The 27,722-nt window shown below is 47.9% G+C and overlaps 1 protein-coding gene across 1 annotated transcript; it reads left to right on the forward strand.

Annotated features, from left to right (window-relative positions):
- The first annotated feature begins 770 nt into the window (after positions 1–770).
- On the forward strand, positions 771–27,281 carry ARHGEF33 (Rho guanine nucleotide exchange factor 33). The gene is made up of 16 exons (XM_036379408.1): positions 771–830; positions 4,560–4,714; positions 7,997–8,046; positions 13,044–13,208; positions 14,818–14,939; positions 15,771–15,913; positions 16,940–16,999; positions 17,614–17,829; positions 18,444–18,573; positions 19,300–19,432; positions 20,147–20,230; positions 20,985–21,068; positions 21,805–21,953; positions 22,849–23,007; positions 24,677–25,430; positions 27,003–27,281. Exons 2-16 carry the CDS (start codon positions 4,693–4,695, stop codon positions 27,138–27,140), a joined length of 2,409 nt encoding a protein of 802 aa, XP_036235301.1. The 5' UTR covers positions 771–830; positions 4,560–4,692; the 3' UTR covers positions 27,141–27,281.
- The last annotated feature ends 441 nt before the right edge of the window (positions 27,282–27,722 follow it).

The raw sequence follows: 27,722 nt of genomic DNA on the forward strand, positions 1-27,722 counted from the left end.
GTTCTTATGCTTCAGAGTAGCTCGTGGACTGGCCCAAGCACTGCCGGGACAGCCCTGCCCTTGGGTTACTTGCATTCTCCACATGGTCCCTTTGGGGCAAAGAGCCGTCCCCTTAGGGAAGAAATTGAGCAGGTGTGGAGGGCTGCTGCTCCCCACCCTCCAAGCCCTTATTTATTTTTACTCAAAAGAAAATTTTTCATCATCTAGCAAGACACAGAAAATACTCAAGTGCTCGTTCGTGTTGCTGCTCTCCTGCCATGGCTACTTTGGCAGCCTTGCCCTTGGCCCCTGTGCCTTCTTGGCCCTGGCATCCTTAGGAAAGCCAGGGTGTCAGCAGGCAGGGAGGAGCTGGTCCCGTTTCCCTGTCCCCAACTGGAGGCTGTCTTTTTTGGATGCCACAGGAGCTTCTTAAGGTCCTCTGGGCCTGGCAAAGCAGCACAGCCACAGCAGCCAGCGCACAGCCCCACATGGCCCCACTGCTGTCACTTCCCAGGGCTCCTTGCCCTCCCTCCCTCCCTCCCTCCCTCCCTCCCTCCCTCCCTCCCCAGCCCTGTGCTATGCTAATTAAAAAGTCAGAAATTCTGCATCGCCTTCCTCCAAGTGCACAGTCCTGGTTTTTGCATGGGCACATGAGGATGTGACCCGAAGATTATATAATTAGAAGGTTTTTGTTATGCTTGCATTTCAAATCAGTGATTAGCATGTGACAGTCCCATCCTGGGAAACGTCAACCCACCATTGCTCTCCTCTCTCTCTCTCTCCTTTCTTGCACAGTGCTAATTCCCAGCTCTAGCAACCAGCAGTGCTGAAGGATCTTCAACTAGCCTGGGGTAAGTTTAAAATGTACTTGGCTTGGGATGAAGAGTGGGGTTAATGATGCCATTTTCATGTTATGGATAAAGCTAGAGCCATAACTAATTATATTGTGTGTGCAGCACATAAAATGATATTTAAAGTGTTTTGCATCTTCAGTGTCCACAGTTATTTTTAGCTGATTTCTTCTAAGATTCTGAATGGAGATCTAGCTTCTTAGTGTGCTGGACAATCTTGTTAGGCTGCATTTATAGTGAGGTTTCTAAAATAGTTAAAAAGGCTTTTTTTTTTTTTTCTCTCACCATTTACAAGCTAAATTGAAGTGTCATGCTGAATTGACTTATTTGGATGACAACTGCATTAGAGTTAGTTGGACACAAAGTGCAAGAGTGATGAGAGTAAATAACTGATTTTTTGTTCTCTTTAGAGGACTGGGGGTTGTTCTCCAAGTGGGATATTTAAAACAGCCAGCAAGATCAGCCAGCAGCACTGAGACACCCACCAGGAAGATCCCAAGCATTTATTTAGGAAAACTGTGGATGCTTAATAACTGAAGCAGCAAAAGTGCACATGGATTCCTGCACTGTTACCCATGTCATGATTTCAGAAGCAGAATGAGGCAGGAAGCCAGATGAACAGTAACAGTTCTGCTCCAAGCTAGGCTGTGGATGCTTTACTGAACCCTGCCTGCTTGCATGCTGAAGCTTGGTGTATCCCTCAGTCCTTTTGATCCGTGATCCTCTGCACAGCTGATTGTCTCCCCCAGCTGTGCCATTCCATGTGGGGGGAGCGCTGGGAGGGGGAGCACGGTCACACAGTTGCAGTTCAGGCTGCAGGAGCTGCCTCCCCTCTCTGCACTGTGCATGGCTTGTGCAGGAACCCCACTCCTGTGCTGCCTCAAGGGCACAACTCACTGGGACCTCATCCATCCATCCATCCATCCATCCATCCATCCATCCATCCATCCATCCATCCATCCATCCATCCATCCATCCATCCATCCCTCCCGTTTCCCTCAGGGATCTGATGGGAAGTGGGTGCTGGCTCAGGCTCTTATTAACAGGCTGGCTGCTGTGCTGGGCAGGAGGGGCTGCAGTGCCAGCTGCTTGTGCAAGGCACCAGGGCAGGGATCTTTGCTGGCCACCAGTGGCCAGCAGCATGGCAATCACAAACAGCAGAAGTTCTTTGGTTCCAGAAGATTTGGATGCTGGAGGGGAGATAGAAACAAAAGGGGAAAATACATCTTTTTGCCATGATGGAGGAATCTGGTGGCTTTAACACCTTCAAATTATTTTCTGGGCTTTGCTCTGGAGATATTATTCTGACTAGATGAGAACTGCAGGAGTGTAAATGAGTTTTAGTGCTCAGCTCTGAAGAAACAAGCATGTCTTTGCCATTTCTTGTCCCTAAGGCAGGGGACCTGGGCTTGAATGGGAGGCCAAGACAACCTGGGAATGGCTCCCTGTGACTGGGTACTGAGCCTGGCCAGTGGGGAGCTTGCAGAGGAGCAATAACATCTCCTTGCTGATGAGGGAACTACCCTGTGCTGGCTGGCATGTCAGACAAACCTTGGATTTGCCACAGGTGGAGGCCTGGTAGTGGTTTAGGAAAGGAGCTTCATGGAGGGCTTGCACTTGCTGCTGATGTGCACAGGGAATCATGTCTGTGTATACAGGGAGGGACTTGCTCAGGATTGAGACAAAAACATGAAGGGGGGGATCCTCTCCAGCTTTTAACTGCCTCAAGGGGGCTGGAAAAGATTGAGTCCAGAATCTTCCCTGAGGTGCAGTGTAAGGCACTGGGTGAAGTGAAAGACACTGGGTACAAGCTGCAGCTAAGGGAAACCCTGACTGGATGTAAGGAAAAATATTCTTCTTCAGGGTACTGGAGGGCCCAGAGAGGCTGTGAGGATTCCAGTGTGGGAACTATCCAGACTGGAGCTGGACTGAGTCCTGAGGAAGTTTGACATTACTCTTGATTTGAGCAGGAGCTGAACTAGAGCCATACAAGGGCTCCTGCTCACCTTCTGTTGTGAGTTTAGCACTTGCCCACTGCCAGCAGAGGCATGGTTTGACCAAGGAGCCCCCATCCAGGGTCTTAGGGCCAAGTACCAATCTTATTCTCCAACCCATTTTTGCACCCTTTAGGCACAAGCCAGACACTGTTCAGCCAGCTCAGGTTCCCTGAAATCCTGGTCCCTGGTGAGGACAATCTTAACAGCTTCCCCGCCCACAGCTGGGGGAACAGAGGACAAACCTTCACTGCAAACCAGGGCAAGGCTCATGTTCTGTTCCAGTGATGAGGAAGGATGGTTAGTTTTGCTTCTTATATTCAGCAATTCAGTAGAACCAGGGAGAGAAAGGCAATGTTACATATTCACCAAGTACAGCAGTGGAACTAAATCCTGGAAGTAGCCAATGTTAATGCAATTATTTAACATAACAAAGAACCAAGGGGTAACTCAGGAAATTGCAGGCTGCAGATAGAGGACACACAGTTACTCTGGTAAAATAGATAAGATTTTCTGGACCCACTTAACCAAGGTCAACCTAATTTGCATTGCAGTCAGATAGCAAAACTCCTGGTTTGCCTGGAGCAGGAGGGGATGGTGGCATCCCCGGTGTCCCAGTTTCAAAGACTCACTCTTGAGCTCTGCAGAGGACACAGACTGTGCTTAAACATGTCCTTAATAGAATAGGCAAAAATATGCAAAAATAAGATCAATTAATTTCCAGCAAAATGCTGATTTCTTTGTTTTCAGCAAAAACAGAGGACATTCATGTTTCTTACATATCTGTTTTGTCTTTCCAACTTGTTCCTCTTCCCCCAGCATTGCAAAAGCAATTCTGAATTTTAAACTAACAGTTTCTGAATTTTTAATTTAACAGAACTTAACAGTTCTCTATTAAGCACACTGGTCCTAGTTCAACAGCCCAGTCTCAGGAATTTTCTATGGTGCTGACTAATTTAAATTGGGAGCAAAGTTTTAACAACTTTGCTAGTGAAGTTGAATTTATAAGTCTGTTTTGCTCAGAGACACACACTTAAATACCTTGTCCTCAAAACTTCTAGAGAGATTTAGCTACATTAAAAACAACTCGCAGTCTTGTCATTCTCTGGAATACTGAATACCAAAAAAGAATGTTTTTTTTTACCATGGGATTGGCTTGGGCACAGCATCATGCCCTGTTGTCCCTGGTTCCCACAGAGGCCACACCTCTGCACATCGAGGTGCCTTGCAGCACTCCTGTGCCTCCCAGTCAGGGAGGCTGTGGACAGAGAGAGCAGGTACAGCAGGACAAGTGCCTCCTAAAGTGCTGGCAGAACTGTGCAGCAGCATTCTGAAGGCAGTACTTCTGTGGCCCAAACACAGGTCTCAAGCAGATTTTGGGTGACTGGTTGCCTAGCAAAAAGCTGACCTTGGATGCAGAACACCCGTGCAAGGTGTTCATGTGCTGTTCAAACTAGAGCATATTTTGATTCTGTGTTCATACTGGAAGTATCTTGCTGAGAAAACAGTCTCTGTGGGACTTCATAGAACCTTTTAGTCACCTTTCCATGGAAGCACAAATGGCTTTGGGCTAGGAGGGAAGTGTTTGTACCAGCATCCACTCTGTGGAGGCGCTGTGAACCCAAACAGATCTTTAGGATGCTTCATTCTCTCTCAAATCCCTCCTCCTTTCTCTGTTGTCTGAACTTTGAGCAGCTCTGCTCAATAAACCCTTTCTGCATCTTTCTGCACTCAGGGTTCAGATCAGCTGACCCAGCCCAGGGCTCAGATGTGGGCAGCTCTAAGCTATGGGATGTTCCCAGTGACCAGCCAGAGCCCTCCCGAGTGAGGACAGCAGTCCCTGCGAGGACGCACACCCCATAGCAGCCATGGACACAAACAAACACGAAGGTAAAGCATCCTCTTATTTCACTTCTTGCTAGAATGAAAGGCAGCAAGAGAGAAACATGCTCTCATAGGAGCTGTCTGCTGGCCACCAGCCAGGCCCTGAGAGTACCTCTCAACCATGGCAGCTGTGGGCAAATGTTCAGTACTTTCAGTTCTTAGAAATATCTGGGGGTTGGCATTTTTATTTATTTTAGAACCATCTCCCTCTACTCTCTGGAAATACTCCTGTGGCATATGTAATGTCCAATGTGGGAAGTCATTCCTTTTCTTGCCTCATGCCCCATTTCTGCCTTAGGATGTAGAGAGACTTCTGGCTGTCCAAAGCTGTGTTTTACATGAGGGTGCTGTGATGAGGATCTGCTTCTCTCCCCCATGTACTTTGTAGAGAGGGGTTCTTGTTCTTATCGGTGCCACAACACAAATATCTGCACCATTCCCAATCTTGCAAGCACCAAGATGTATCCAGGCCACATTGCTTGCATGCAATCAGTCCTTGCTAAGGTTGGCTGCATTCTAGAAAGTCTGAAAAGCTCAAATCCAGGGTTTTAGTGGTTACTGACTTCTTTCAGAGGAATGTGGTACTTGCTTTCCACTCCAAAGCCCTTGCATTGTGCTTTGCCTTGCCACCTCAGAGGCACTGTGTCCATATGGTGAGGAACTCTTGGAACTGTGAGCAGGGGGAGCAGCTCTAGGAGTGTCCTCAGCTGTCAGCTCAGGAGAGAGGCTGGACCACCTCTTTCCCTCTTAAAAGGTGCTTGGTGGTGCCACTATGCATGGCACAGTTATCAGAAAAGTTAATTTCTCTATTATTATTAAGATTATTCTAATTTGATGAAATTAGGTCTATGTACCTAGGCCCTTACACTACAGCAGGCTGAAAAGGAAATTATCTCAGGGATTTTTTCCAATTAATTGTTATGCCCTCATGGGCTGCAGATGTTCACTGCAGAAACTGGGAGATGCACAAAGTCCCTTGTTTCCCACAGTGAGACTGTGAGGAGCCTCCTCTGCTTCAGCTCTTTGCAGTGACTTTACAGAAATGATCTGGGTTTTGACTGGGTACATTCAGAGAGTGCTCATGGCAAAGGAGGCAGTAAAGTCACAGCAGCAGTGATCCTCTCTCCAATTCCGGTCTCACTCAGGAGCAGTTCCTCACTTTTAGTAAATCCAAGGACATTACAGACTGATGCACAATCAAATCCACATGAAAGATCCCTACAGATCTCTGCAGGACATGGCTCAGGCCCTCTGTGTTATGTATCAGATTGCAAGACACCCAAAGAAAATTTGAGGAGGCTCTTCTTTGCTGTGCTATGCTTCCACCTGACACCTCCAGTCCTTCACAGAGCTCTGCACTCAATACACCCACCCATGTTGTAAAAACAGCTTCTCTTTGTCCTCCCAGCACCTGGCTTGTGTTGTACTATTAATTCAGAAACTTGTCCTCTTGCTCTCTTTGAGTCAGTCCTTACTATCCCCCAGCAAGAGCCCAACAGACCTTGCATGGGCCTCAGTTTCCATGATTCAGGAGAGTCACTGTACACACAGCCCCAGCTCCAGGCATCAGGAGAAACTTCTGGCCAAAGGTCAGTTCCTAATTCAAGTGGTTGCAGAGAAAATCTGGGAAAAAAAGAACCAGAAAGGCCAAAGCTGAAGATGAAAACAACCTGTAGTTTAAAAATTGAAATGTGGGACTTGGTGCAGGCTGGCTGATGAGTTCTGACCCCAAACAGCTGGCAGTTTGCAGTCACAGTCTCTTCTCCCAGTCAGCCTGCTGCTTATTGCTTTCCCTAGGAGGGAGCATGAGAGGATATTCCCCAGAGGCTCAGTGTCTGACCCAGCTACTCAATCCCACAGCTGAGAGAGCCACTAGCACAGGCAGGAAGTGGCACATGGGCAGAGAGGAGCACACAGCCTCTCTGCCTCTCCCTTCTGCAATTCATGGGGGAATTTGCTCTGCAATTCATGGGGGAAGTTCCTCTGAATCAGGACAAATCCTAGAGACCAGAACAGGGCCATTTCATAGGTGTCCTTGCTGGTAACCCACATTCCCCCTCAGGGGTAAAGAAAATCAGAATGGAGCTATGCCTTGTATACCTCTGACTTCCAGGCTTCAACTTTCCACTGGCTGACTGTGCAGTCCTCCCTGCATACTTTTCCAGCCTCTGCAGAACTGCATTTCCCTGGTCTTAAAGGCCCAGGTTGGAAAAGCACCAAGCACCTGTAGCCAGCATGGAAAGAAGGAGCTTGGCTTCCCTTGGAGTTGGGCATGGGGTTACTGGTAGTGTCTGTGACTTAACAGCAGAGATGAGTGAGGCAAATCCTTGGAGGCAAGAGGAAATCCATCTCCTGAAGTGGCATTCCCAAGGGGAATGAGGAACAGAGTAGCATGGTGTTTTCTGGGAGTGAGATCCAGCCAGGGAGCCTGATGGAGGGAATAACACCAAGGCCATTGGACTGCAATTGCCTCAAATGGAGCACAGCCAGAGGTGATTTCTGTTGGACAACTGAAGGTTTCTGCACAAGACATTTGGACTACATGGCCTTAAAAAGGTCCTTTCCAACTGAAATGATTCCATGATTCTAGGATTAATGCTTAAAGATAATGTCTCTGCAGTGTCCAAAACACTTCTGCAAAATAGATATAATCTCCTCCATCAGCTAAGTCTGTTTCAGCAATGTTAAGCTGCAATGTTAAGATCAGCTGGGATCACCATACCACAAATCCCCAGGGAGGACAAAACCAATGAAAAGGTGTAATTTTGGGAGGTTAGAAAAGACATCATTACTGCTTGGATTGTATTTTGACAAGATAAAACTTAAAATATACAGATAAGGTATTTTGCCTTTTGTGGAGGTAATAGAAATATGTACAGATATAGTAGAGGACAAAATTGACTCTTTCAGCAGAGAACAGATCAGTAATGCTTTAGGACAAAAAAAGTGTTACCTAAGGCTGGTACACAGAACTACACTTCACAGGGAACAATTTAGTCCTAATTGCACATACAGGCTTTCTTACTTCCTTGCATGGATCAACTCTGGCCAGACAAGGACAGCAAATAAGGTGAATTTAACATCTGAATTTAGGTGAGTCATTCCTATTTTATAATTGTAGTTTCTTTTACAAACAATATGGTGTTCAGACCTCCTAAAGTGAGACTTGAGTCCTTTAAAACTGATTTGTTCCTCAAGAGGGACTTCAAACCCTGTTCAAACTGTTCCAGTTATTAATAGCAGCCATTATAAGTCATTTTAATTGACTGAAGTTCTTTATTCCCACAGGAGGGACTGAAAGTGTGCCTGTGAGTACCCCTGCAACACAGATTTCCCAGGTAAAGATGAGCAAAATGCCCTAAATAACTCCAAGAGTTTAAAGAGTTACTAATATATAAACAGTAGTTAAAAGCTAAATTAAGTTGAAGGAAAAATGTAGGCATTTACAAGAAACATGGCAACCAAAATGTGCACACTGCATGAATAAATACCATACATCTTGGGCCTCATCTTAAAAAACCTTTCAGTAAAATTTCTCTGCTCACAACCAGTTGTATTTAGACAGGTGATTTGTGAGCTCAGCTAATTAAGCAACTGACATCATTAGCACCAACTAGAGAATGTCAATTCACTGGGCTGGGGGAGATTTCATGACTGAGCTTTGATGAGCTTTCAGCAAACCTGATGAACTGTCCCAGGAGCAACGATCTGTTGACTGACATGGGGCAGGGGTGTCTTATGCAGCTGGGGCCCAAGCCTTCTGTGGGGCTTTGGGTTATCCTGGCAGCCTCCCAGCTCCTCAGACCATGGAGTGCTCTTGCCTGTTAATCCAGAGCAGCCAGAGTGTTGAGTCTTTCTGCATGTCTTTGTCTGGCCTCCCAGCTAGAAACCCTGGTGATCAGTTCCTCCTGAACTCTCTGCCTTGTCTTTGGGCTAACATTTTTGCTGCTATTGGACACCACAGATGCAGTAAGATTGTCTATGACCACAGCCCAAGGAATATCTGTCCTGTAGGATGCAGTTTCAGCCTTTCCACAGTGATGTTTCCTACTCATTTCCAGTCTGCAGGAAATGTGACAGAGTTTTAAGCACTTTAATCCCTGGTCTGGTTCAATATGGAACTGTAATCTGAGAGAGGAAACATACCCCTGAAGTGGAAATCCAGACTATTTGAGACCTCCCTTGTCACCATTGCAACACTAATGTCAATAATTGCTTGCAAGTGCACCATGGCAAGTGGAGAAGGCACTGCTTTCCATGACCTACCCAGCACTTCTGTCATCTCATCCTCTTTTCCCATCCAGACAGCTCCAGGGGTCCAGCACAGTGCATCCAGCGTGCACATGGACTGTGTGCTGGAAACACCAAGCACACATGTTGTTTTCCAGCTCACACATGGGTACCTTCATGAGTCCTTACATGTCAGTCACCAGCTGGCTCCTCCCTTCTGCTTCAGCAAAGGCCCTGTGGATGATGCAGTTACCAAAAGGGACTGCAGAGATGTGGAACAAGGGCTAATGGGTACTTGCAGCTCCCTTTAAGTCATCCTTCTCTTCTGTACTTTCTCTGCTGCTCTGACTGTATGCCTACCATCCTTGCCTAGGAATATATATGCTGGATATACTCCTAGGACCAGCTTCTTTACCACTGTAAATGACTGCAGCTCTGCTGCTTTCCTGCTGTGAGGCACTGCAAGCCTTCCTAATGCTTGGCTGTAGGAGTGCTGCCCTTAAGCACAGGAGTTAGTAGCTGTTCTAAAAATTAGTTGTTTCCTGGTAAAAGCATGCATCATGCAACTCAGAGAAATCAGATCCAGGGCTTGTGTCAAACACTGGACTTTGTGCCAGATTGGTTTCAAACAGTGTCCTCAGGCAGCCCTCCTTTGAGAGACACAGTGTCTATTTACTTCTTCAGAGCAGCCCCAAAAGATGTGCAGTGATGGACAGTAGATAAGCTGGGGAAGCACCACAGACAGTACTCCTTCATGGCCACAGAAGGTTCTGCTCTTTTCAAGGATATATTTATAATAGCAGAATTGTTCTATGCAGTATTTCTTTATCATGAGCCTGTTTTCTACTGCGTTTGACAGGCTCCAGCTCAAGGTCCCAGACAAAAGGTCCTGTTCTAGTGTAGGACTGAGGCAGCTGCCACGGGTGCAGATGCAAATGGCCATCCCTGTGGAGACAGGGCCCTGGACAGCCTGGCCAGTGCTGGGGGAACCTGTGGGGACACAGCTACTCAGAGAAGGCAGGGCTCCTTCTTATCCTTTCAGTGGCAGCCAGGATAGTGACCCAGCTCACCAAGGCTCTGCTGCCCTCTTTCCATCCCACTCCTTCCTTCCATAAACCATCCCCATCTGCTGTGCAGAACCAGCCTCCCTGGGCTGCCTCAAAGCCTGAACAAATCTTTAGGCTGCAAGGACTGTTGTTATCTTTTACTAATGTCTCAAATTGCTGGCACCCACCAAGAGAGAGGGGGGACACTCTGCAGTTTTGCTTCCTTGGCTCCAGGAAGCAGCATCAGTCCTGTGCACCCTTTGTGAACAGCATGATTTTTCCACACAGAGCTGAAAAACATCAGGGCAGCAGGTGAAATAGGAGGCATGGGGCCCAAGAAAGATATACCTACAGACACATGGCACTGGATGCCTCACTGCTCTGCTTTGTCAGGTTTGAGGGCCACAGTCCAAAGCCAGATGGGTGCTGAAATCTGTACCTGGTACTAAACTATTTAGATGCCTAAATGCTTTTTTTGAACAGTTGTTGGACAGGTTTGAAGGACTCCCTGTGACTGTGCAGATTCATTTATCCTCTAGGCATTAGTTCAATTTAAGTTATTTTTTCTTAAATTCCACAACTTAAATGTTAAATTTCATCTTTAGTCCCATGAATAAGTGAGCCAGGGCAACACATTACGGTTTAATTGTTGCTGTATTACACAATCTGTCTTTTTTGGTATGTGTTGCACTTAGAAACTTTAGAAACACAGAGTTGGCTTGACTTTCCAGAGGGTCACAAACCTGTGAAGTACCTCTCTGGTCCTGTAGGCATAGGCCATCCCTGTGGAGACAGAGCCCTGTCACTTGGCCAAGACATGGGCAGGGCCTGATACCTCAATGGCTTCCATCTGTTTTAACAGCTTATGGGATTTAAAGGATGGTTTTCTACAGCTTGCTTTTAGAAATGAGCTCAAACTAAAATCCATAGCTACACCATGCTTGGCAAGAGTTTAAAGATAATGTGCTGTTCCTGTACCACTTCACTTGATTTTGGATCAACTCTGCATCCAATGCAACAAGAATGTATTTCCCCTCTATGCTAACCCTGACCTGCTCATGGACAGCAAACTTTCTGCAGTGGTCCACTTTTGCTGATGCTTTGCAGCTTTTCTTACTCTGAAACCTCAAGATCAGCAATGATTCCCATCCCTATACCCTTCAAAGGATCTGAGTAGTTTACCCCCTTTCTGGAAGCATCTGAGAAGGAGATGACCAGGCTTGTGGGCAGAACCATTTCATTCTCAGCTATTCTCCCCAGACCATGTTATCTCCAGGGCCAGCTCCAGGACTGCTCCACTGCTAGCAAGACTTGGGGCTGTGATATCTCCATCCTGAAGCAGATCTCTAAAATGGATAGCATAGGTTAGAATGGAATAGATATTCCAGTTGGAAGGGACAGATCTTGCAAATGAACCCTTATCACTTGGAGGGCAGTGTGTGATGCCCAGCCCTGATGCAGGCTGGCAGACAGACTGTGCCTTGGCCATGTCAGCTCAGGGGGGAAAGTCTGTCAAGCACCTGCGAGCAAGGATGGGAATATTAACATTTTGCACAGTCACAGTACTTTATAACCCTCCCTCCCCCTTCTCCAGGCACAAACGTTAGGATGTCTGATGATGCCATGACCATCTGGGCTGAGATATCAGAAGCAGTGTGGTCATTGTCTGCCCTAAGCAGCCCCTCTAACCCTTCAGGCTACATTCACAGGTCACAGGATGACACTGTGGCCAGGAGGGGTAGGGGAAAGTGTTCATCCAAGGAGTCTGGAACTCCAGCTGGCTTGGGGACTCAGGGCTTCATCCTCATGGAGGAAGATGTCCTCAGCCTCCTGCTTCCCTCTGCACTGTCCCAGTGCCTGTGGTTCCTGTCAGTCCTGCTCCTCCTACCCAGGCACTCCGGAAATGTGTGTCCAGGCAGCTCAGAGTGGGGGCTGTGGGGTGAGTGCTGGGGATGGCAGGCAGACATCCTCTGGAAAGACACTGCCAGCCTTGACCAGAGGAGGCTGGTGCGTGCCATTGCCCCGAGGTATCGGAAGCCATCTCTGCTCCATTTGCAGGACTCAAGCGCCTGAGTTCCCGGGGTGGCTCTCCGCTTACCAGCAGTGCTCCCGTTTTGGACTCAGTTTATAACCAGATGTTAGGCCGCATTTCTGTTGTAAAGGTAAAAACCTCTGTGCCGAAGCGCCTTGGGCCGCGACCTCACTGTGGGCTTTGTGCAGGCAGCACGAGCCTCGCTCACAGCACTGGGGCAGAGTCAGGCTCACCAGCCCGAGCTGCTCCCAAGAGGGAATTCCCTGCTTAGCTCTGTGCCAGCTGCTGATCCCCCTCACTGCCCACCTCCACACCTGCCTTGTCTGCTTGCTCTGCCAGCCTGGCTTGCCCCAGTCCATCTCCTGCTTCACCCAGCTATCACTGGCTGCCTCCAGCTTAGGTGGTGAGCACCAGGGCCTCTAGGGACAGAAAACAGAGAGAGTGGGCACAGTGTCACTGTATGCCAGGGGAAAACCTCCTGTTCCCCCCCCAGCACAAGTTAGAGCTGCCTCCTTCCATGGAAAGGGCCTGTGGCAAAGGACAGAGCTTCTCCACAGCCCTTGGAGAGCGAGGGTTTAGACCTGTGTGGGGAGAGTACCAGCCCCACGAGCACATGTGGGAGGAGGACTTGCTCAAAACCAGACACGTTCTTGATTGCTCAGCTGCTTTGGAGATTAATAATCTGGCTGCTGTTATTGCAAACCTTCTTGGCATGTTTCAGGCTGTCCTCTCCTACTACAGGCTGACAGGCTGCAAACTGCCAGGGAGCCTGGAAAAACTCAAAAAAGTTTTTAAAACAAGTTCTGAAAAAAGGGCACATTGATTGCCCAAGACAAACACCTCCTACTCTGTACTGAGGCTGCAGCAGGGGCCAAACCTCTCCCCATGTTTCCCAGCCATGAAAGGAGGAGGAGAAAGAGGACAGCACCTTACAGGATGGGTTACACCCAGCCTTTGTGACTCTCGGGGACACAAACACCTGAGCCTGGGAGGAGGGACTGAACCCAGCTGTTTGTGGTTGCTGTAGTTGCAGGCATTGGCCTCTGAGCTGAAGGCAGGTTTCACAGAAGCAATGCAGGAGCTGTCACGCATCCAGCATGGAGAGTATGCCCTGGAAGAGAAGGTCAAGAGCTGCCGCTGTGCCATGGAAGAGAAGGTGGCTGAGATGAAGAATTCCCTCAACACGTTCAAGGTAGGAGTGTGACCTGTGGGGAACTGCATGCATTCCACATGAGTTTGGCTGGCAGAGGGAAGCATTCCCCTGCCCCTGCTCCATCAGTGCTCCCTGTTTGCAAAGAAAATAAGTGAGCAATTGTTTAGGATACACCTGGGGTACTTCCTTTGGCTTTGGGTCTCCCCTCACTGCTCCAACTCACAAGTATCCCACACTCTGGCCTATTTAGCCTTCTTGACTAGCCATGAGGCAGTGCTAAGATTTAGCTGGGCACAAAGCAGTCCTTGCTCTGGGCTGCACATGCCATGGGTTTATGGCCTGCTCACAGGCTACTGCTGGGCTACTGTCCCACACCTCTCCCTGGGTCAGGTCTTCTGCATTTCCTGCAGGAACCAAAGCCACTGGGGAGCAGCAAATTAACACAAAACCCTAAAGCCTTTTGAAGTCGCATTTCCACATGGCTGGGAGGAAGTACAGCCTGGTTTGATCTGGCCCAAGAGGATAAAGACAAAGGGCTGGAGAGACAGCCTAGCAAGAAGGCTTGATGTACACTTTAGACCAGCGTCTCCATGCAGAAACTGGATGGCGAGGCAGGCAGAGGAACTCTTTTATAGTTTTTATTGCAAATTTTCCCAGGGGGGTTTGCTGAGTCAATAAAATCTTGTGAAGGTAAAGAGGGCTGCCTACTGAAAAGGCCCATTACTAACCCTGTGACAAGGAGACAGATGGCACCAGGCAAAAGGAGCCCTCAGTGCCAGATGAGCAAGGAAGACAACAAAAAGGGCAAGGGCATATGGGAGAGGTTTCAGAGCAACCAGACACAGGGCTACCCAGGACATTGTCATAATGGGGAGAAAAGGGGATTTAAAATGCAGATACAAAGAATTATGCAAGCAACAGGAGGGGCAAAGGCTGCTCTCCCTCTGCCTTATGCCCATGTTGGCTATTCAAACACTGAGATCCCAGTGAAGTCACCTCCTTACTTGGGGGAAATCCTTTGATTTACATGAAACTCTTGAGTATTTTTCCTCAATCCTGCTGCTCACGTTCATGGAACCTGCAGGAACTTCATGCATCAGAGCTCTACGTCTGAGTAAGGCTTGGCTGAAACTGCTTGAGGGAGGATGGACAGGGAGGATATGGAGGGCCTCATTTCCTTAGAAAACCAGGCTAAAAGGGCAGATCCATGGCCTGATAGGCAAAAGCTTATACATGTGAGTGCTCACACTGGGATCTGAAGCAGGTGCAACGTGTGAATACACATGCTGCAAAACTGCAGAGGGAAATGTGCTCCCTAAGGCCCACCTCCAAATGCCATTAAGGGCAGGAGTCTTCCCAGTGCTTTCAGCTGGTGGTGGATGAGTCTCATCTCCCACCAGTGCCTTGATCATGTGGCACCACACTGGCTTGGGTGAGTGGCCTGTAGAATTAAGGATCGCCACACTGTGCCATGTTGTGCACAGCATGTGTCACACATGCTGGCCTTGCAAAGGAACAGTGTCTAATCACAGAGCCACTCCCCAGAGCACCCTGCAGCACCTTCTGTGCACACCAGCCAGCACTCAGAGCTGTGCCACGTAGGGCTGATGGGCACCCTGGGAATGCTGTGCTTTTGCCTGTTTCTCAGGAGGAGCTCAGCGATGCAAAGTCAATGATTGAAGAAATCAGTGCCAAGCAGGAGGAAATGCAACAGAAAATTGAGCAGCTGCAGCAAGAGAAGCGGCGGGAATCACGGAAAATGAAAGCTAAGTAAGGACCCAAACTCCAGGGTCCTGAAAACGCTAATTAGCAGTGGTGTCCATTTTGTTCCTTTCTGTATAGCATAATTTCTTAATTTTTTTCCTGGCTGGATGTGTGTATCAACCCTGTTTATGACCAGAAATGCTACAGTTCATCCCAGACTCCTAGACACACACCTCACAGAGCAAAGACAAAAGAAAAATGCTAACACCTCACTGTGATTCCAACAGCAAAACAGCTCCCGTCAGCTCCTTGGAGAACCAGGGCCTGGTGGAACAGGGACCCACTAAAGACATGCTGGGGCTGTTGAAAGTCAGAAGCCTCCACCATTCAGACAACAGCACTGCAATTTCCCCTTCCAAGCTTGCAGGACTCAATGGGCTCCTGATGGTGCAGTCCTGCCCTGCTTTCCTGTCACCAGCCTTTTCACCTCTGAGCAGTCAGAGAATGTTCTCACACTGATGCTGTGATGAAGCAGACACTTGTCCAGCTTGGTCCTAATTAGCCCCCTTCTGAAAAGAGAGTTTTGATCATGAGTCTATACAGCTGCCTTGATGCAAACACTTTGCAAATCTAGGCTAGCCCCTCAGCTAATTAAGCTATTTAATTAGATGAAATATGCTCTGCAAAATAATAGATCTGAAATAACCTTCTCCTGTAGCCAGTGGAAGTTATTTCCAGAACATTGTTCATGAACTGCCAATTCCATCAAAGCCAGCTCCTTTCCTGGTCTCTGCTAGAGTTGTCCTATTTCTGACAGTGTAGGCCACAAATGTAGTGTAGGAGCTTTACCTGTAGCATTCAGACTTTCCAAGCACCTCATTCTTTGTGTTTGTACAGGAGAGCACAGAAGGATGACCATGGGTCACAGACAGTGCCAACACCTCTCCAGGGCAGCCCGTTTCGTTCCATCAACCTCCCAGAACCTGTGCTGATCAATGAAGATTTTACAAGTCTTTTACACAACATGACTTATGAAAAAGGTAGGAAACAGAATAGGCAAATGCAGTGCCTTCCTCAGGAAAAAAAAAAAAAAAAAAAAAAAAAAAACAGAAAAAGATCACTGGGGTAACCTGGGTTCAGGAAGTATTTGCTTTGCAAACACTGCCTCAACAGCCATTTCTTGCCTCCTCCAAGGAGAGGGATACAGGCTGGATCTTCATTCCTGTAGTGCCAGTGGCACTGATACAGAACCAAATGGGGGCTCTTGATAAAAATCCTGGTTTTGTTTCTGTGTGAGGGAGCAGGGCACAGGAAGGAGGATCACACTTTGATGAAGAAAACACTGTCAACTGCCAAACACTTGGAAGTTGGAATCAAAGAAAAGGAGATGGATCAGAGCCTTTCATTATATAATAATTAAGTCTGGAGGTCTAAGCTGGGTCACTCTCTTGCTGTTCAGATAGGAAGATAATAAAAACATATTCATTTAAAATGTCAGCAAAGGCAGAGATTAGATGAAAACCATGTGCTGTTTTCTACTCTCTTTTGCTCAGAACCTCCTAACAGTTGTGGCCCTTCTCTGCCCTATGCTCTGAGGTGGCATGTCAGCCCTCTCCCTCACACCCCTCCTACACAACCACCTTTCTCACCCACTTCTCCCACTGCTCCTTTCTTTCCAGTCTCATTCCTCTTCAGTAAGTTCCTTTCTACTCAAAATATCAGCCCTGTCTCTGTGTCAGGTCTCCATCCTCTTTGTTCTGGTGGAGTACTGTCTACCAACCTGCACCTACATGCCAGGAGCAGCCAAGACTGCTCACATTCCTCTGCAGTCACACAGCACTGAGCACAGCAGGGACCCCACATTATCTCTCTGCAGGGGCTACTGAAACACAGACCTGCGACAAGAGCCCAGCAGAAAAGATCCTCCTTACAGGAGAGTCCAACAGGGGTGTTTTCATAGCAAAACTGAAAGACTGGAGGATTTTACCCTACTGACAGGGCTTGGCAGGAAGAAGCAAGCTCTACAGTTGCCTTCTGTTGCTGAAGTTCCCTTTGTTCTTCAACAGTGTCTGACACCAGGATCATGCCCATGGGAGAAGGAGGTGTGAAAGTCATAGCAGGCCCAGGTAATAAAATATCAAGCATCAAAAGACAGCAGGACAATGATTCAATTAGATTGCTTGCTTTACTGCTCTGAAGAAATGCTTTCAGGGAAGGCATTTCACAGGGATGTCTTTCACTCTGCCCTGTACCTCCACTTTCCTACTTGCAGTTGAGATATGAGGGCAGACCTGTGTCCCTGAAGTGTCTGTGGTGGTTACTGTGAAGGACTTGGCAGAGAAAGCCTTTCTGCTGTTGCTTTCTTAGATAGAATGTGCTTTTGCAGAAAGGAAGAATTGAAGCTTCTTGATGTGACAAAGAATAGTGAGAGCACCACTTTTCCCACTTGGGAAAAGAAGGTGTTTCTGCTTCTCTAACATCTGTCTAATTTTCGACCTTATTTGGCTTGGAAATAAACGCTGGAAGAGTGCAAACCTTGTTCTGCTGAAGAACTTACCAACTGCACTTCCTTTGTTAATTAATTCTACAAGACTACAGCCCTTGTGAAGCACAAAGAATGCTCCAAATTCACCTTCTAGTGCTTCAAGTGGATGGGAACACAGCTTAGCTGCTTGTTGCAGCATAACCTGTCCGAGAGATGCTGAGATGTCAGAGTCCATAGAGCTGTCTGTCATTGCAGGAGCAGCCATAGAGACAGATGACAGCCTCAAGCCTTCCCTGGCAACAGAGGGACAGTCGAAAATGCATCTGCCATCAACAGTATGGAAGCAGCCCAAGGACACCAAGGACTGGGGAGATGAATACATTTCCAAAGAGCAACCAGAGAGAGGGAAAGATATGGGCCAAAGCAGATACAGCTCAGCAGACAACATAATATGTGAACCCTCTTTGGCTGGTAAGGAGTAGAAAACTCTGGCTAGGGAGGCTCAAAGCTGGTGTGAGCTGGCTGGTGACCAGCATCCATGAAGGGAGACACACAGGCCAGTTTCTGTTGCTGGGGGTAATCTCTCAGGGTCTCACACTCCAAGACCTCTGGAGTATCTGTTGGGCTGTGTGACTGACAGAACTACTCTGTACCCAGGACAGCCCTTCTTTCCAAGACTTGTCAGGTTCAGAGTACTGATGGGATTGCAGCAGAGTAGGTGCTTAAGTGGGTGAAAAATACAACTGCTTATTTTGCAGGGTTTCTTCAGGATGGGAAACCCTAATATGAGTTGTTTTGCCTTTGATTGCTTGTTTTGTTATTCTTAGAAAAATTTTATATTCATACGGGGAAATACATCTGCTTTGGAGCTTTCTTAGCAAACTGAGGCACTGGTCATGACTGGGGCATGCTGTAGCATCAGGGTGAAGTTTTACATTTTCAGTAAAGAAGACAGAAAAAGATGAGGCATTGATATAATTTTTAAACAAGTTTCTCCTTTCATGATCCCCTCACCAGTCTAACATGCAGCTGTCCTTGAGGTCAGTATTTTCTTATTTTTAAACTTAACCCTTATCTTCTGGAAGCCAAAAGGCAGAACATCGCCTTGGAGCTGCTGGAGTCAGAAAGGAAGTATGTCATCAACCTTTCCCTCATCCTGAAGATCAAGGCCACACTGCAAGGGCCAGATGTGAAAAGAAGCACCAAAGAGAGAAGGTATTTGATGTAATGTGCTCTCTGTCTTTTGGAGAGTTTGCTTCAGTCAATATTACTTCTGCATTATCACCTTATAAACTTTTCTTACATCCACACAGAAATCTTTGAACACTTAGTTTATTTCTAGTTGAAAACTGGAGGCACTGGGAGGTTTTTGCAGTCATTAAAGACATTCCTGCCTGTCTCTTGCATCTTGTCCACAATCTTCTTTCTGATTCTGGGTGAAATCAACATGAAGTGGCAGAAAAGCAGTAGCACATTTTGACCAGCTCTGCATCAGTGGGTTGTCTTGTGAAAGGGCCTGACAAATGGGACAACACAGAAAGCTGTGGAGCTCTCCTCCAAGCTCTCAGTGGGATGGCTCAGGGCCATGGTCCTGCATCATCAGCCACTGCAGCATTGCCTGGGGCTTTTTAGTGCTGCTAATTCTGGTCAGCTACTCAATGCATTGCAAGGAAAGCCTAAGGAGCTTTCAAAACCCTTTATTAATGGCCAGCTGGAGAGGGTATTTGTGTGTACACAGCAGCCAAAACAGGATCCCTCAATGCAGCCAGGGCACCAGCTACAGGAGTCAGTAACACCTGTGCTATTGTAGCAATAATAGTGCAGTCAATATTACATGTGCAAGGCTGTGCTGAGCACTCAGGAATGCCCACCTCAGCAGATTTCACTTATTAGGGATGAGGTTTTACTCTGTGTAACCAGTCTGATTTGGTCTCCCATCAGCTTTTTCCCCAACTCTTTGCGGTTCCTGGTGCAGCAGCACGTGGATTTACTGCACGCTCTCCAGGAGAGAGTCCTGAGCTGGCCACGACAAGGGATCCTAGGAGACATCTTCCTGAAGCTGACAAATGATGAGGTATGTTAAAGACCTCTCCAGAATCTTCTGTCATGTTTCATTACATTTTATTGAGGTGCAGGTGGACCAAGACACCTTAAACAGAGGGGCTGTGTTGTGCAGCTGTGGTCTGAAGGGCAAGGCCTTTCAGAAACCCCCTTGGAGCACAGTCCTGGGCCATGGCAGCCCCTCTGTTGTTCAGACCCACCTATGGGCAAGCAGCCCCATAGCACAGCTCCATAAACTACATGAGACCCAGACCTGCTTGCAGGAGCCACAGGTGAGCCTTGACAGCTTGAATGGCTGTATTTCCAGTGAGGGTGTGAAAAAAGAGGGGTTCTGATGCTCCCCTGCGCCCCAGTACACCTTGCTCAGAGTTCTGACAAGCAGGTGGGCAGGCACAGGCCCACATGATTTCTTGCATTCACTTCTGTTGCCCTGGTGAGCAGCAGGGATGTGTAAAAACTCATCTGATACTTTATAAATTTTAAGAATCTTAGATAAGAAGAGCCTCTCTACCCCTCTGCACCTGCAGTAAAGCTTTATACACTGTGCTCAACAGCTGAACACATTTTGTAAAACAGACTTTCCTGAAAAGTTCCAAGCCCTGAAGGAATGAAACAGCAGCTCTGCTGCATTGGTGACCTTCCAGCAGTGATGGTGGGGAATTAACAGTTTGGTTGGCTCTGTGACCAAAAATCTCAATTAAGTTTGTGTGTTCTTCTCTTTTGTAAGAATAATTTTCTGGACTACTACGTTGCTTACCTGAGGGACCTGCCAGAATGCATCTCTCTGATCCACGTGGTGATCCTGAAGGAGGTAAACTTCCTGCCTGCTTCCCAGCACATAATGGCAACATGCAAGCCTGGATCTCTCCTGTTATGCCTGCCCATGATAGGACTCTCCTGCCAATCCACTTGTCCTGTTTCCTGGAGGTTGCCGTGGCTGACTGGCACCTACAAAAGGCAGCTTTAACACCTTCCTCACTGTCTGAAATCAAAGCAGCTTTTCTGCTGTGCCATGAAACAATGTCTCAGATTAAACCTCCCAAAAGCTTGCCCATGCAGGTGCTATCCAGACCTTCTCCAGGAACTGTCTCCTGGAAAATGGAGGACTCATCCAAACAGAGGGATTGAGTCCTTTATAGAGAAAAGAGTCTTCACTTTCAGCTTCATCTATTTGGGTCTGGATTCTTGGTTTAAACTTAGAAAGTTAAATATAAAGGTAGTTTAAAGTGCAGTAACCTAACCCCATTTGCTTGCTTCCAATATATTTTAATTTAGAAGTCAATCTCATTTTGTTCGATTAATTTGAGCCTAAACTAAGAACTTCATTCTGAGCAACAGTGTCTTCTTGGGATTTCACTGAAACTTAACTAGTGCACTTTCAACGTGCCCCCCTTCTTTATTAGGCTGAGTGTCTCTAGTAGATAATTCCCAACCTAAATGCCTCGTGTGCCCCTGTGACTGTTGTAACTCCTTACAGCACAACTACTCATTAAACCACAGAACCATCGAGAAGGAGATGTGTTTTATGGGTGGAAAAGACTCTTAAGTCACTTTCTCTATTTCAGGTAGAAGAAGAAATCAAGTCTGATCTCTACATTCTGTTCTTTCATATAGTCCAGCGAATCCCTGAATACCTTATTCATCTACAGGTAGGGCCCCAGGATGGAAACTGTGCTTTGAACTCTAATCACATCAGATGACTTTTAACTCAGAGCTGGTATTTGGGCCTGTACAGGTACAGGGTCCTGACAAACCCAGTGGGTTCTTTGAAGAAAAAAAAACCAACAAAACTTTTAAAGGGAAAGCCAGCTAACAATAGGTTAAGTTTCATCTTTTTCACATGAGGCTTACTTATACTTGCCAGTTTCTCCAGTTGGCCTGACAGAAACAGCTTTTGTCCCCTGGGAAGCCAAAGGCTCTGCTGTCTGCTTCTCTGGGAAAACAGGAGGCCAGAGATGGGATGGGACACATCTGAGAGGGCTCCTAGGGCCCAACAACCTATCCTACAGAGAGATGGCTGATAAAAGGAGTTCTGGTTCACAGAAGGCTTATCTGAATTGTACTGGAACATTTCAGACAAGGCAAATATATAGAAAGCAAGCCTTAGAAAATCAAAACACTGGTTTATTCCCCCTAAGCTAAACTCAACCATTGCATCACCCACATATCTTGTGATTACATTTACAGTGATTCCTTGTGCATTTGCACTGGGCTAGTGGGAGGCAGTCCCCATCCAAATCCCTCAGAAACTCAGGGTGCCTAGCAAAGCTCCCCCAGGGCACTGCCATGAGCACTCCAGAGCGCTAATCCATGGTTCCAATAGTGCCTTCTCCCCAGAAAGGGTCAGGACAGCCTCCAAACAGCCTGCTCTCCTCTGTGCCTCAGAATGTCCTGAAGTTCACGGAGCAAGAGCACCCTGACTATTACCTGCTGCTGGTGTGCGTGCAGCGCCTCCGCGTTTTCATCTCACACTACAGCCTCCTCTTCCAGTGCAATGAAGACCTGCTGATACAGAAGAGGAAAAAGCTGAAGAAGTAAGCACAACATCAGCTCATTCTCTCTGTCACCAGGGAAAGGAGGGGTGGGGGAAGCCCGGCAAACAGGGGGTTTAGGTCCAGGCAAGATCAACAGGCACATTGCTCTGTTGAAATAAAACAAAGCCCTTTGCATCTGAATGCTGGAGAAGAACCACTATTGGCATTTGCCCTCCAAACTGAGGTCAGATTTGGGGTGGGCCCTTCTGCTTAACTCTGAGAGCAAAAGAAAAATCACTTCTAAATCCTTCTAAATTAAGCAGCCACATGTTTCATGGAATCATTTGACTCCTTAAGCTGGTGGCAAAGTCACTCCCAAGTGGGAAAACACATGGGGATTTAGTGCTGGCAGCTCCAGCCCCTGCTGAGGGTGAGGACTGTTTCCCTTATGGACTGAGACTCCAAAAGAATGATGTTATTTTATTTTTCTGGGGGAGGAAGTAGGAGAAACAAAAGCCTCCCATAACCCGTTTGAGTTGAACTATGACAGAAATTACCCTGAATGTAGATTCTCAAGTTGCAGTTCAGAACAGTTCACTGAAATCAAGGCTTTTAGTAAAAATCAGAATCTGGTTGCCTTTGCTCTTTGTGATGATTTACCTGAGGAGTAGGACAAGATCAAATTTCAAGGGAAGCTTCCAAGTATGGAGAATGGTAAAGGGCTGGAGCAGATTGCTGGGGAGGGACTGCAATCAGGAGAGGTGTTAAGAACACCACAAAAAGCAGGATGCCCTGCTGGCTGGAGCAGAATAGGTGGAACAGGCTCTTCCTTGGGGTGGGCAGAGGTGAACAGGAATATTAAGGTCCCTCCCAGTCCTGTTTTCTGTGATTCTACATGCTCGTGCTCATTCCCTGCCTTATTTCTTAGCCCGACGATGGATTTCTCCTCCCTCAGGTCATCCCTGGTGAAGCTGTACAAAGGTCTCACCTCCCAGTGCACAAGCCAGGAGGTTTCTCCAACACCCAGTGCAGCATCAATGCGGGACAGTGGGATCCACACTGAAGAGGCCATCCAGTCATTCCCAGCAGCACCTTCCTCCGGCACAACCACCCCGTAAGCCTGTGGTCCTTGTGGGCAGCTTTCAAAGTAGGCTGAAAATTCTCTCCTCACCCACCCCATGCCAGTGACACCAGGCAGCTACAGGCTGTAATTTCCAAAACCACTCCCTGTATATGGAAAGAGAGATGGAGCGCTGGCTCCATCCTGCTATCCCCTGCTGTGTGGTTTACAAGGAGGGGATGTTTCAGAGCTCTAGCCAGGGCTGCCTGCTAAGGCAGTACATGAGGAAGGACATGAATTGGTTTAGGCCTGGCAGTGGTGTGCATAATAACACTGTGCATTATTCACTGTCAACATTACAAGAGCTGGGAAACAGGACCAAGGTCTCAGAGCAGGGAAAAAAAATACTTTTCCACACAGCACATAATGGAATGATGTGATTCGCTATCACAAGATACAAGTACAAAATGGGTTCCAAAAGACACAAGACTAAGACAGACAGGGCTACTGGTAACACCTGGAAATCTTCACAGAATCACAAAATATTCTGAGTTGTAAAGGACAAGAATCATTGAGTCCAACTCATGGCCTTACACAGAACCATCCTCAAGAGTCACACAGTGTGCCTGAGAGCTTTGTGCAAACACCTCTTGAACTCTGTCAGGCTGGTGCTGTGACCACTGCCCTGGGGAGCCTGTTCAGTGCCCAACCACCCCCTGGGTGAAGAAACTTTTCCTAATATCCAACCTAAACCTCCCCTGACACAACTCCAAGCCATTCCCTCAGGTCCTGTCACTGGTCACCAGAGAGAAGAGATCCATGTCTGCCCCTCTGCTGTCCCTCATGAGGAAGCTGCAAACTGCAATGAGGTCTCCCCTCAGTCTCCTCCAGGCTGAACAGACCAAGTGTCCTCAGCCACTCCTCATATGGTTCCCCTTTGGCCATTTCCAGCCCGAGAGGTGCCAAATGAGATGATGATCAGAGAAGCACTCTAGACTTACCTTTATTCTTATGCCAGCAATTTGTGGCTATTGTTCTTTCTTATCTCATTTGATACTAACAAGAGTTTGGCTGCATCATTCCCAGTCCCCCTCTGTTAGCAGTGTTATAGATCAGTCCTTAGCCTCCTTCTCCCCAGACTGCCCAAGCCAATCTCCCTCCTCTCGCACACAGATTGCTCCAGGCCTCCACCTTGGCAGCCTCAGCTGGCACCACCCCCAAATTCATCCTGAGCTGAAGACTCAGCTGGAACACATGGAGGGTAGGAGCCCTCCAAGTACTCCTGACACATTTTGGGGACAGAGTCACTTTACCCAAGGGGTAAAGACAACCAGACCACAGGAAAGTGAGGCACAGTTCCTACATTACAGAGAAAGAAGAAAAGTTAGAATATAAAATGCAGATGAGCAGGAGAGAGATGGAGCAGTTGGCTTCTCATCTCAGTTTCTATTCATTTCATGCTGTAAAATACAAAAGTCAGACAAAGCTACTGGATAAGCAGTTCTGTCTTTCCAAGTTTGGTCCTCCTAACCAGCCAGGCCATTTCTATAAGAAACACCTGTTACTGTTCTCCAAGACAGGAGAGTACCTTTTGGCCATAAAATCAACACAAGGAGGGCTGGGGGAGTGGAGAGGTGGGGGGAATTTATCATGCTGTCTCTGTCATCCTTTAGTATTCCACTTCTGTCTGTTTTTTTGTTTTGCTTTGTTTTTTATTTCTAAGGCATTTGATGCCGCAGATGAAGAAACCGCAGCCAACAGTGATGGAGAATATCCAGGCTGTAAAGCCCCCTGACTGGGAGATGGAAAGCAGAAAACACGAGAGGCCAGAGAACATCCTTGCCTCCTCTCAGCTGACAGAGCAGGAACTCAAGGCCTTGACAGCCCCCTTGCAATCCATCCCTGAAATGGAGTATGAAGCGCCGCCGGCTGACGCAGTGGGGAACACCGAGAGAGCCATCAGAACCTCCGTGGAGCTGCTGCAGGATGCCAGGAACTTTGCACCAAGCTACGAAGAGTTTGACTACCCTGGGGAGGTTTTCACCATGCCAGGCCCCTATGAAGATGACACCTTCCAAAACCTTGCTCTCTTTGAGAACTGCTCCCCGGCCTCTTCCGAGTCCAGCTTGGATATTTGCTTCCTTAGGCCTGTGAACTTCACCTCAGAACCGGAGAGGACAGACCATGCCTTGCAGCCACTGCCTAAGAGCTGCACTCCCGTGAGCAGCAGCACCTATAAGCGTGAGATGTTCCACAGCAAAGGGAAGCAGCTGAGCAGGTCCCTGAAGGAGCTGCCGCGCAGCGCAGAGGGCGTGAGCACCAGACTCTACAGCACACGGAGCAGCAGTGGGAGCCGTCTGCAGCAGAAGCAGGACAGGAATGTTCAGCCTCACATGATCTCAGCCTCATCCCGAAGCTCCCAAAGGAGCTACTTCCCCCCACAGAGAGGAGCGGGTGAAAAACCGAGCTTTTTGGAAGTAAGGAGGCTTAAATAGGAGGAGGAAAAAAAAAAATGGCACATGGTGGTGCAGCAGCAGCAGGAGAAAGATGTGAGATACAGTTAGAGTAGAACATGCCAAAACAGCTTTCAAGCCCACACATTCCAAGACCTCAACTGCTCGTTTTCACACACATCTTCCCCAGAGACAAGCATGGGTTGAGGTGCACAGCTGGCTGAGCTAGAACACCTTTGAGACAAGGTAGCCTCTTGTGTGTCTCCACTGTCACTGAGCTTCCCCCCCTCAAGGTGAATGTTCTGAGCAGGTCACAAAGTTTACACAAAGCTGTTCAAAATTAGTGCTGTTGTTGGCACCCAGTTAAACAGGTGCCTTTCCATCTGCTGTGAGGAGTGCTGGGTAAGTGCTGGATAAGTCGTGCCAGTGTAAACCAGCATGACTTGGCCAAGCTCAGCCCATTTACGCCAGCAGGGATCTGGTCCATAGGTTTTGTTTCACCTGTATTTTTTGCCTGGATTGTACAGACCTATGCAAACTCTGTGTGAGAACAGTCAGAGCCCACAACTATGTCCCTCAGATGGGGCATGGCAAGCAGCACTGTAACCCTTCAGGGACACCAGGTCCTGCAGGAGCAATGTTTCTGTAGCTTGCAGTGACTGTTCAGAGTCAGCTTTGGGCTGTCACAGCCAAGGAAGTAGAGGCCAAGGGTGCTCTGAGGTGCTTAGATATGAGGCTGTAGTTGCAGATGATGATGGGAGATAGCTTCCAACAGCCTGACTGAAAAGGCAGCAAGGAAACTTCAAAAGAAAAGTGAAAAAAAGCCTAGTGAGTGAAGGAGGTGGTAGAAGGTTGAACAGGGGAGATGAGGCAGAGGGAAGAGCCATGGGGACACAGGCACCCCAGAGAAAGGGGACAATGAGCTCTTTGGCACTCACCTGCACAGAACTATGGCCCACAGCAGGGTGCAGATGTGGAGCTTGTCCAGAATTGCAGGACATGTTCTCCCCCCAGTGCAAAGGAAATCACCATGGCAGTGGTGGGCAGCATTGGAGAAAAGGGTCTTGTCCAGAGTCTTGCTGAGAGGAACTTGGCACTCTCCCAAAGGAGGGACAGCTCTTTTAGTAGCACATTTACCACAAGGTGTGTGTCCTAATGAAGCCTTTTGCCCCAGAGATATAAAACCATGCAGCAGCAGAGCCTGTAGAAGAGTTTTTCACATTTCATCACTGCACCAAAGCCTGATGCCTCCCTGGTCTAAGGGAGAAAGGAGAGGGTGGGAAGTTCTTCCAACTGCCCATGCTGGCTTGCTCTCTCACTGGCAAAAGGATCTAATGAGCTTCCCCTAAACAAAAAGCTTAGCAAGAAAGGCTCCAGTTCCCTCTAACAATGCTTATCCTTCTATTCCTCTGTCACTGCCTCAGCCCTAGAGCCAGGAACAGGCTCTCTGCAGAGGTACCAGTGTTGCTTCCCAGCCTCGTCAGCACCTCCTCACCCACCAGGTCCCTCCTAGCGCAGACAGAGAAATAGAAAGAGAGAGAAGGGAACAAGAATGTGAGGTTGCAAATGCTGGTTAAATTGTCTTTTCCCTTTTAGGAGCTCCATGCAGAAGACAACACCAGGTTCTGCCAGAAGGATGACAATGAGCAAACATCCTTCAGCGACCACAACCCGCGGCACGAGCCCAAGGGGGGGTTCCGGAGCTCCTTCCGCAAGCTCTTCAAAAAGAAATAAGCAGCCCCAAGAGAGGCAGGCCACAGCCAAAGCACAGCAGTGCTTCCCCAGGTCCCCGAGGGTGGAGACAGACAGCAAGGCCCCAGGATCCCCCTGGCTAACACAGAGGGTGGAGGGTGGGGGAGAGGAGACTCTCACAACTGCCTTACAAATGCATCCTGCTCTTTCTAGCACAGGGCAGGGCCAGGCTTTGGGTTGCAGTGGAGCTCAACCAGCAGGTCCAATAAGCACAGGAACTTGCTAGCTTTCATCTCTACCTGACTGAACTTCCCTCAGTTTTGGAAAGCTTTGGCCGAACCCTAATATCTTCTCCTCCCCCTCATCCCCCAAACTGCTTGATTTGCCATACATCTTTGCTCTTCCAAACTCAAGGCAGGTCTTATCTGGCCTCAACCACAACAGAAAGGTTACCTTTGCAGCCCTGGCATCCTGGCCAGAAGTCTAAAATTCCCTTCTTTCCTCTACTTTCCAAGAAAATCACCATCAAAGATGCATTCCAGGAGGCCAGCTCGCATTACCCAGGTGGTTTGAGAAGGTCTTAGAAGCATCAGCTGAAGCACCTGAGCATTGCACTGCCTAATC

This window comes from Molothrus ater, chromosome 3 (genome assembly GCF_012460135.2).
Source record: "Molothrus ater isolate BHLD 08-10-18 breed brown headed cowbird chromosome 3, BPBGC_Mater_1.1, whole genome shotgun sequence".
NCBI lineage: Eukaryota > Metazoa > Chordata > Aves > Passeriformes > Icteridae > Molothrus > Molothrus ater.